The sequence below is a fragment of the Opisthorchis viverrini genome (assembly GCF_000715545.1).
Source record: "Opisthorchis viverrini unplaced genomic scaffold opera_v5_74, whole genome shotgun sequence".
NCBI classification, from domain to species: Eukaryota; Metazoa; Platyhelminthes; class Trematoda; order Opisthorchiida; family Opisthorchiidae; genus Opisthorchis; species Opisthorchis viverrini.
The window spans coordinates 1,378,772-1,390,251 of record NW_008751731.1 but is presented as its reverse complement, the minus strand read 5'-3'; the positions used below and the strand labels follow the sequence as shown (position 1 = coordinate 1,390,251).

Genomic DNA, 11,480 nt, shown 5'->3' with positions numbered 1-11,480 from the left:
GGTAACGCTACACTTAAACAGTCAGTAGCCTGAGATTTGGAAATACACAACCTTGCAGCTGTAGTTGCTTCAGAGTTAAAAAGCGTGATCCCAGGCTAAGAGACCCGCTCATTGGCCTTAACTTCTGAATAACAGTTGGAACTTACACAACTTTCAAGATTATTAAAATTTCCCACAGTTACCGGCGTCAAACAAAACCAGTGTGTGATCAAGCTTATCTTTGTATATGACTCGACTCAGAGTGCGAACGTTGAACTCGGACATATAGATTGGTTGTCAAGCCTCGAAGACTGCTTTCGAGGTGCCTGAAGTTTTCCGGCAGAGGGAAGGAAGAAGTGAGGTGCCAGCGGCAACATGACTCCTCTTACCCGTCGTGCTGTATTCAGCAAGCTGATGATATCACGCGAAGACAACATTATACCCGTCGTGCTGTATTCAGCAAGCTGATGATATCACGCGAAGGTTGACAACATTATTTTTAGTTGAGAATCAAGGGTGTACATGTTTTGGGATGGTTTCAACGACCATTGAACTGGGTTACTTAAAATAACATTGCTTCGGATGTACTTCTTTTACCAATAGCCTATTATTAAGGGTGCTTTGGAACAACCGATCGACGGGCATTTTCCGGTACAAGTTTTCGAAGGCATTCACCATAGCCCTGCTACTTGCATGTCAATCATTATTATTATCAGTGTTCAAGGTCCCTGTGGTTTTCTCCTTGTTTGGTTGTCCTCTATCTGAAAGATGAGTAATATGATTTCGCCACTACAAGCTGTCTCACCTCAGTAGTCGAGGGACTAGATAGGTAGGGGGACTGGAGGCTCATTAGTAACATTTTTGGAATAAACTCTTCAGTCAGCGCGTTTGTGTTGGTACTGGGGCATATTGAAATCCAAAAGATATTGCAAACACGAATAACAACTTATGAACAGTGTCATGGAACAGCCAGTACGAGAAGGGCAGCTGCTTACTTGGAGTGTGTTGGTGCTGGTGGTGGCAGTGGTACACGTCATATTTCATATTACTCTGCATTTCTCTAGTAGTATGGAAATAAGACAATTCCACACAGCTGTGGTCTGTTGGGTGTATCCTCCAAGTTATGTAAACATTGGTGTTATTTAGAGGCTCTTATTCTGTGCCTACCGGTTCGTTCTATTGGTAACGTCTTATGCCAACGGATATTTACTGAATAATGATACTGCTGCATAGCTTGCATAGTGAGTAAATTATACTGTTGTGCCTGCACTCGTTTTGGCCAGGAAACAACTTGTCATAGCTGGACCGATATTCTCCACACAAGCAAGCCTGTGATGACCACTGAATTGTCTCCAAAGTGGAGAATGTGTGCTCTGGAGAGGGCCTTCTAACTCGCCTTCTCTGTACGGCTGAAGAAGAGTGCGGTACGTCTGGGGTTTACCGGAAAGGCGGCGGGATGCGATGAATTCATTCGTTCAACCGCAACGTACATCAAAATATTCGATGACCTCTAAACTTGAAACTAGGCATGCTGGCGAATGAGCGAGATATGTCTGCGGGTATACCGTCAGAGGATATTATGCAAGCCAAACGCATCTGTTTTGTACTTGTCAGCCAGACACGGGTAAGTAACTGTATATATCCATGCTGAGGATGTGGCCCGATGTAATGAATTGGAATTTAAAAAAGTGATGATGTGTGCGAACTCTTTCGTTCGTCAATAAACTATAATGCATGGCTGTTATACCACTCGAAAAAGCACGTGGCCTGAGATACTACTGGACTACCCAGGATTGTTCAAGATGCAGGGGCTGGGTTCGAAACACGGACCCTCCGGTCAATAGTTTCGCGCCTTAAACACTGAACTCGAAGTCGATAAATAATGATTGTGTATGTTCTGCTTAACCGCACTTTTTGTTTAAGATGCTTTAGTGTCCCCGTTGCAATAATCCTACATGCTCAACAACTTTAGTTTGTGAAACTAAAAATCAAAGTGGATCAGTTTGTGCCCAAAACCACTGACGCCGAAGTGGTAATTCCAGAGATATTGGCCTACACTTGGCTCATAAATCCAGGCCAACGGCAGAGTTGTATTCGCTGTCAAATGGAGTATAGTGGAAGTCTGCTTCTACGGATCAGCGAATTCCCCGGGTTGAAGACCAATTCATCCGTAAGTGGTAGTTTCGTTCTGTCCATTTTTCCATAGAAGGACTGGACAGGTATCAGCGCAAGCTGCTATCCACAACGACTTTGAAAAACAGTGAATAGTCAACTCCTAGTCAGTTTTTAAAGATTAAAATTCAGCTGGTTATTATGCTAAGATTTTCCTCCTTCTGTTGCAAATTTTGGTTAGAATATTCGTCATTTTAAGGTCCGCTTTGACGTGCATCTGAACTTTCAGGAATAACTAGCGAGCTACCTATAAGTAGTCGGCGTTCTTATGAAGTTTCTTCAGGTTATAATCCAATATTTAATTAGTTATATTCAAAGCAATTTTTCTGTAGTCAGTTTGTCCAACCACCTTTCTTTTGTAATATACAGGACGCCATAAGCATGTCATTTTTCTGGCGCTTTATGGGTTGTAACACCAGCAATCGTGAAATAAAACACGTGACATGCAGTAATGTACACTGTGATACATTGGTACTTCCAAGAGGAGAATGAAAACCGTACCCATCAGGGGCCCCAGTTCTAGCGAACTACGGGTACTGACACTTACAAAGTTCTTCCCTTTTTGATAGACTGCCCAGTTCTAGCGAACTACGGGTACTGACACTTACACAAGTACTACCTTTTGTGATAGACTGGTCCACCGAAACCTCAAAATAAAACTGAGGTAAGCTATCAGTCTGCTGCTTCAGAATCACAGTCAAGCAGACCGTAAAACAACAACTTCCCGGAAATTAAAACGGGATCGATTTGGAGGACGCCAAATAACTGAGAACTGTCAACTGGTTCAAGTTCATCCTGAAAAACCCAACAACTCAATGACCGGCCGAAGCATAAGTCTTTTAATCAAGCTACGTAAGAGAGAAGTAAGTTTTGAGTAAGCGAAGTTACGCACAGTAGAGTTTTCGCCACCTCCTCGCACGGTCCATCAAGGACATGCTGGCAACGAGCTAGTGAACATGAACTGCTATCTGGAATTCAAAGGATATAAATCGGTCGCATGCACGAGCCAGAACATATCTGTGTAGGAACATTTGTTCACTTGCATGGCACCGTGTTTTCCTTTGCTCTCCCGAAGAAAAACACAACTTGTAGCTCTGTAGACGGCTGTCTTTATTCCCGTTAGCAGTTTACGCCGAGTTCAAGTGTCTAAAGTAATTCTCTCCAACCTGCATGCCCTTACAAGCATTCGGACACATTGCGGCTTTAACCTAGCAGTATATTTGGTCTTTGATTCCGAGATGCTTTCCGATTACGTTTATCGATCAGGAACATTTGGAGGAGCTCATTTCATAAAACGTCACATGGGATCAGAGATCTTGTAGGCGACTAGTTCACATATCCACTGACAAGGAGAATATTGATCCAGGCACATTCAGGCCTAGTGAAGTGACTTAACCCAATTTCGGATTTCATTGTGGCCAGCGTCTACAAGCAAGCCGGTAGCACACCACTGAGCAGTGACAAACAAATTGTAGCGTCTATTGGTCGACCGATGAACATATGGACCAAGGGTTTTCATCCAGTGTCTTGCACATCACACTAGAGTATTCCTCTTATACATGTGGTGCACAACCCTGAAGTTTTCTTTGCACCATGTCAAAACGACCCTTGGCATTCATGCCACCACGTACGTAAATTGTCCCCGTATTTCAGTACCGGATATCTCCGGGCAGTTGTGTATTACATTCCAAAGTCTCCCAGTTTGCAAAACACCGACGCTGGTCATAGCCATCTGACTTAAAAATAATTGCCACAGCAACACTACCGAATAGAAATTCAGCCGGTCATGGTAGAAGACGGAGAGATGCCCTGCTCGTAAAGACCTATTTGAATCGATTTCAAAGTGCATTATGCCAGTAAATAGCTTGATTTATAGTTTCAAGTGCAGTGTTTTCAACTTGGACTAAGAACTTTCCTTCTTGCCACGAAATCCGTGTGGCTAAAGCGTCTCCTTTATTGTTGGAGATCGGTTCTGCTCATTCAGAGTTGCATGTTTGCAAGTTTCACCTAGGCTCATTTTGGTTCACATCCTCAGTTCACAGATATTTACAACGCCATGCGCCAGAAATTTGTCGCTGTACTCCCAACGGATGGACTTCACACTGAAACCGCCAACAAGGATTTCAAAAACTTGTGCAAAATATGGGTTAACCAGGCAACCTAAATTGAGACTAGCGATGTAGACACTGGCGACACCATCGGCCTGTGGTGACGAGCATTTTGGAAGCCACTATGAAGGCGAAAACCAGAGCTTTTTTACTTCACTAAGAAATGGACTATCCAATTAGTAACAGCTGTTTTATTCAGTACAGAAGTATAAAACAATCCGTGACTTCAAACAAAGATCGACCAAGTGCACTTGTCACAGAGCCAGCCACATAGTGGTCCAGTTAAGAACATATGTTTGAACTATCACTGAAGCAGTCAGGGTGGGGAACAGTTCTGCTTGTAATCTACTAAACGCCAGTGGCTTTGCACCAAACTCAGATATCCTCAGAGTGCAGCACGTATATTTTGACTGGTTTCTTGGACGTTGGCACAACACCGTACCGGCTTTTTCGACGTTAAAACAACGGACCTAACAAAACGCCGGCAATAGTCAGTTAACTGCTCAATATGATAGCCTTGGGATATCCATCGGTGGCTTGGTTAACTTACCAAAAGTTATCAATACTGAAAAACAAGGAACACGCTCCGTGCGAAATACCCTCATTTGCAAACAAATTTGGTTTTGCGAGAGACTCACTTGGGACCCAGCTTAAACTCCCGTTTGTGATGTTTCTGGGAAACTGAATGTGCTACACCAGGCCGTCTCATGATTCAGTTGCTACGATATTCAAGATATCGCGTTAAATGTATATTCGTAATGCACTACTCATAAGGTTGCTGAAAATTCTTCGATAGCCCACGACCGGTTTCGCCGCGCTTGCGGCTCATTGTGATATCTCGAACATCGCAGAAACTGAAACATCCAAAACGAGAAATTCACTTGCGTCCCAGGTGAATCCCACGAAAAACCAAGTTCGTTTGCAAACGAGTGCATTAGTGCATTTCGCTAAATTCGTACAATTTGGTTTCAAGTAAAACATAACGTTGACGGAAATTCGGGGACTGCGCCTACTCGATGAGTCCCAACGAGGGCAAAACCGGTCGTGGGCTGTCGACAAATTTTCAGCAACCTTATGAGTAGTGCAGTAAGAATATACATGCTAACTAGTTTCGCTTTGGGGCATTACGACAGAGTTGACGTGCAACACCTTTCAGTCACAGAAAGGGGTCGCTACACAGCACAGTGTTGAGTACTACGCAATGTGTTTAGTGACTCCGTATTTGGTAAGGTTGTCTGTCATTCCAACCTTAAGATCCGGATCCAATGTACATGGGTGAAAACTAAGACAGAATTGACTGCTGCTTGGGGCTATAATAGAAATAAACCACGTTGGTCGTGGTGATGCATCTGCCACAGTTGCTTATTTCCGATCCGACCACTTCCATCATCCAGTAGTTGTTCTCAACGAACCGCGAGTGCGATGCGCACATTCACATCGACCATTCTTGTTCGGTTGTTTATTTGTTTTTTTGACTGGATGAGTAATTTAATGGAGTTGTTACACCTTCTACTCTGATTCACGAACCTCTTCAGCAAGGCTTCCTAACACATTCGGCCCCTTTATTTCTTTTGGTGCTTTTCCTGTGTATTTCTCCTGTAGATTATATGGGTTTCGAAGACAAGTGGCATAGTGAAGCACCTCTTTTTGGGGGCAGCGAAATACAGCGCTCCGAATACTCCCTTGCTGTAGGACGTTGCGCAATGGTCAACATTTTGCCACCTACTAAGCATCCTTATTCACCTTTGGCGATTCGAGAAAGTTTATCCACTCAGAATCGAAACAAACACAAAGTTGGGTGAAATCCAAAGGAGACCACACCTCTAACTTCTCCCTAATTGGTGATGAAACGCTGAAATCCAATCCTCAAGCTCAACCAACGACAAAGAAGGGTATGGAGGACACCCACAATCCGTAACATTGCCAGGAACTAGCACGTGTGTTATCCCACGATTTGCGAGACCCTCGGTATCCGTTGTTAGCCTGGCAACGTGATAAAAAAATGCTTGAAAACGAATGTGTTGTACACAACAAACAAAGATGGTGACAAACGTACCTGCCGAAAGTGCACTTAATCAACTATACGATGCTGATCACAAAAAATTTCCAGTTTAGTTGCTAGTAGACGAGTGGTATTACTAATGCGACGAAATTTTTTTCAGGAAATCATCACACTATCTGATTGAAATCACCCTTTATTTTCAATTTTTAATGATCCCCACGGAGGACCTGATAGGTGCCACGTATCTCTAATTTGGATTCGAATGTCCAGAAGAGCTATTTACTTTTCTTGAAATCAACATTCCTAGATCCCAGATCGCTCATTCGTTGATGATATTCAACATATGCGATAAAGCGAGGAGAGATTGTAGCATTTATGGGGAAAACGACGATGTACCATGCTACCACAAGTGCCTGTTATCCACTATTATCACAATCATTTTTCCTTGATAACCTAGATTACGGAGAACCAGCAACTACTACGGACCCAACCCTCAAGTTTTGTGTGCCTGAAGAAATACTACTCAAAACACGACAGATCACAGAACTCAACGTATCCAAGACCCCAAGGTAATAGCAAATTGAAAGTCAAGCTAGAAAGCATATTGTTTGCACCCGCATATCGTTAGAATGAGCACGGAAGCAAGAGAGTGTAGGGAAGGTGAGCAAATGGACTGAAAGGGAGAGTACTCGCGCTGTGCAGGAGGGGGAAATAGAGCAAAAAAATGTGACAAAAAGATAAGGTGAAAATCCGGTCGAGTTGGTACGAAAGTACGGGGAAGGGACATTGTCAAATTGAGGGGGAAACGTGGCTCATGCAGGTGCATGTAGTGGCGTGAGAGGCATGAGAGGCAGATTTCCCAACAACTAGCCAGACCAGTCTTTCGGTTCACGGAAGGGCCCCCAACCGTGGAAGCATCGTTTGAACTGATAAGGCTCAACATTTTTTGTGGTCAGTTTCAGTTTTCGAGGTCGATCTCGTTGGATATTGCTCATATGCTTCTGATAAAGCTTTGCGGCTTGCAAGGAAAGCTTTTGTTCCACATCGGATGTTTTCTTTCCCCACCAAATATATATCTGAAAGATAGAAACATGGAAGGGACTTAACCGAACAATCACCAGTGCTTCTTCAAATGGATGATAAATTTGGATAAAGACAGACTCAACATACAAACAATAAAAAACTGATTGGGATAGTCTCTCAGACCTCAAGATGCTTAGTTTGGAGTAAAATAATATGACAGTGAAAAATTCGTAGGAGACACCCATTCAATTTATAGCAACTGTCGAGACTTAATACGCTAAGCGGAAGATGGTTCTGAAACAGCTGTCTGACGTTTCTGGGACCTCATTCGTATTGCGCAGCTGATTAAGGGTGCGCACTGTACTTTCTTCAGTTCTTTTGGAAAAGGACGGATCTCTGCGCAAAACATGATAGAGTCGAAAGCGAATGTACCGCGCTCGGGTTACCTTCACAAATGATCGATCATCTATTTGACTAATGCAACAAACGCCCATCGAAGACCAAACGCTATGCATCAATACCTTGCCTTAGATGGTTATTCTCGATGTTTCACTGCAACGAAAAGGAACTTGGAGTTTGACGAAAACTGGGATGTACTTCCGAGGTGTTCAAACCTAAAATAACGGCCAGGTTCTAAAAAAGATTAGCTGAGAAGGTACAGGACGTGGTAGTGAGAGTGCGTTTTTTTTAAGGAACTAGCCACCACACACATTACGTCTAACCTGGACAGTCAGGAGAGTATTTCATTCGAAGCCCTGACTAATAAACAACCCGGTTTGTCAGACGGATCCTCCGTGGGGGTTATAACTGTATCAACATAAAGTGCCGTGTATTCATCCTAGAGTGCTTGTCCTAAGAATGGGCAAAATCTGAACGTGACGCTCTCAACTGATCGTCTCTGAGTGTTCAAGGATGGAAACTACTGCTCTCCGTGATAGTCCTGCGAAAAAGCGATAAAATCGTATTATAAATTCACAAAATCTCAGTGAAATGCACACGCTAATATAATGTCTGTAATGCGTGAAGTGCAGGCTAGCAGATATACCCGTGATAGTCCTGCGAAAAAGCGATAAAACTGTATTATAAATTCACGAAATCTCAGTGAAATCCACACGCTACTATAATGTCTGTAATGTGTGAAGTGCAGGCTAGCAGATATAGAGCTCAAAGAAAAGAAGATCGAAAGCGTTCAGTTGTAGCACCCTTTCGGTGCCTAACTACCATGCCAACCGAAGGTTGCACGAGGGCTGGGATACTGCCAGGTTGCGCAAGCCTAGACAGAGGAAGTCGAGAGGCGGAGGTCGGGTTCGAACTACGGACCTTGTGGTCAGTAAATTCGCGCTCTAACCACATGGGCCATCTCGCTCCCAAGGATATGGAGATGGAATCCTATAGACATGAATTCGAGTTCGGTGAAGGGGATGCATGACGGCAGTTACTGACAATAATGTTTATAAAGCTATACAGGGCTCAGCGACTGCCACAAACTGACTCCGCCGTGCACAATGAACTCCGTAATTAAAAGCTCAGAAGTTTGCTAACTACTTACAGACCGGAAGTAGCTTGTTAGGATAGAGAAACAAAGACACACTGTCCAGATATCACCATATAGGTCTGTCAGGATCCACAAGACACATTGAAATTCTGCAAAAAATGATTACGGAGTACCATGACTGCTAGCCTTCAAAATCCTTTCATGCATCGTAGATGTTGGGGAATTTTACCAGGAAACAAGGAGGCATCAACCTACCAAATCACCCGTGTCCAACATCATGGCGTCCTCATCGGCCAAATCATCCTGACAAAAGTCGGAGCATTTTTCCGAGGCACAAAAGTAGCCCTGATCGTTCGACAGACGGAAGAGCCGGGCATATTGCAAGAAATCTGCAGATCGATCGTATGGTTTCTGACCGCCGAGACATTTCCAGAAGTTCGCTGGTTCCGTGCCTGGATATAGATACTCAACTGTTGTTTCAGGCTGTATGGAGTGGGTTAAGGAGGCATCAACCTACCAAATCACCCGTGTCCAACATCATGGCGTCCTCATCGGCCAAATCATCCTGACAAAAGTCGGAGCATTTTTCCGAGGCACAAAAGTAGCCCTGATCGTTCGACAGACGGAAGAGCCGGGCATATTGCAAGAAATCTGCAGATCGATCGTATGGTTTCTGACCGCCGAGACATTTCCAGAAGTTCGCTGGTTCCGTGCCTGGATATAGATACTCAATTGTTGTTTCAGGCTGTATGTGAGTGGGTTAGAGAGGGAAAGGGTGAAATGTGCCATCAGACGATGAACATGAAATTTATCAAGCCAGGCAGCGGTGAAGAACGAAGGCCTAAGACTCACGCATGGAATGCAAGGGAACCAAGTCAAAGGATAAACAACCTACTAACTGGAAGATTACACAACTAAGAATTGCAATGTAGGATGATGAATTCGGGGATAATTTGCGCAACAACGTACCATAAAGTTTAATAATCCACAAGGCTGTTCTAAATGTCCATAAACGATTTGTAAATGTCCTTAAGGAAGACACCAGCAGGAGAGCAACTCTTAGAAACTCCGCGAAAGCTCTGTCACACCACATAATCACTTGTGGGAGAGGATAGATCAGATGGCATGAGACAAAGTCGACCAAGATAGACGTTCTTATGTAAAAAAACAGTCCTGAAACACCCATGGTATAATTAGGAGGACCATGTTGATCAACTGGGCCGTTCACACAATACCGGCGGACGCATCAGTTGGCTCACCGGTATAACCGTGCTCTGCAGAAACCACAGCCAACTAGCAAGGAGTAAGTGGAAATCACAAATTCCCAAATACGTTAACCAAACTTTCGTTAACCACTCACTTGTCATCAAGCAAACGTGATAAGTTAGACTGAGAAGTGCCACGCTACGAACAACTCGAGAAGTAATAGAAAGAAGAGTGAAGTATCACTACTCTGAAGAAATGCTTCACCGAAGGGAAACAAATGGTGAACGACTCATCCGGCTTCATCCCAGCTGAGAGCAGTCGTTTGGTCAACTTAGCTGATGCAAACCAACTGTACATATCATCTAGAGCAATTAACTGAACTATGTTATCCTCAGTAGTGGAAAAAATTTCAATACGTACAGATGTACTGTGTCTCCACGAACAAGTTATCTACCCCACAGTTGGTTGTACTCGGATGCATCAACGTAGAACCCTGCCTAACCCCATTAATTTAGAGTCGTCCATGGAAACCTGCATTCGTGGTACTTTCAACGAAATGGCAATTTCGGCAAATAATGACAAAGTGGATTCAAGGGTTTGGACAAATTGTGAATTTATTGCCGGGCAACAAAAAACCTTCCGCGAAACAAATGACTCGGGTACAAATGTGATCAATCCTTGAGGTAGATGGAAGATGAATCAGGAAGCCCTTTCTAGTACAGTAATCTTATCCTCAACACAATATCCTGGACATGGATGTACCTCTGTGGGAGGATGACCAGCAAAAACCGTACCGCACGCTTTATGCAGGATGAGGGTAAAATGTGTACAGTGGGATGGGACAGTCTTCGTGAACGTATGATAATTCCTGCCAGTTTAAGTCGACCAGATGCTCATTAACGTGTTCAAGCGCAACGCTGTAAATCTTCCAGAGGCTGTCAAGCCCAGACATCCAGATGATTACCAATAAGAATTACATCACAATGATGTTTTCCCCATAATACAAACAGATCAATGAAGACTTATTCAACATTCATTCAACAGATATGGAGTCGTTCACTCGTTCAGCTGTAACACCCTTTCGGTGCCTAGCTAAACAGTCCTCGATGGAAGAACGAGGGCTGACATATGCTCAAGTTCCCCAAGCCAGTCGTGTAAATGATAAGAACTGTTTAAAGTGATGTATTAGTTTGAATAAATGGTACAAGGGATTCCCTTTGCAAGGCTTCTTAAGGGACAGGACCACAAGGTGCTTACTGCTCGTTCTTTGAACTACCTTTCTCTTCGAGAGAAGATGGTAATGAAGAATACAGTGCAACAAGAATTCGTTACTACGAAACTTCTCCGAGAGGGAAATTATTGCGGCACGCTAAACCACTGCTGGAGGCTATCAAGATTAAACTGCATGTTTATGCGACAAGATTGAGGGACGATTAACGAGCCTGTCTTATCTCACTGAGTTCTCCACGTTCTTTCTGGAGAAATGGAATGGTAG

General features: G+C 43.6%; 1 protein-coding gene across 1 annotated transcript in view; it reads right to left on the bottom strand.

Annotated features, from left to right (window-relative positions):
- Positions 1–6,835: 6,835 nt before the first annotated feature.
- Positions 6,836–11,480, bottom strand: part of T265_04518 (hypothetical protein) — a gene marked incomplete at both ends in the record, with an annotated part of 70,204 nt that continues 65,559 nt past the window's right edge. Inside the window, 3 exons of the mRNA XM_009169273.1 lie at positions 6,836–7,337; positions 9,035–9,262; positions 9,297–9,524. Coding sequence (XP_009167537.1) covers positions 7,128–7,337; positions 9,035–9,262; positions 9,297–9,524 — 666 coding nt within the window. The remainder of the gene's footprint in view (positions 7,338–9,034; positions 9,263–9,296; positions 9,525–11,480) is intronic.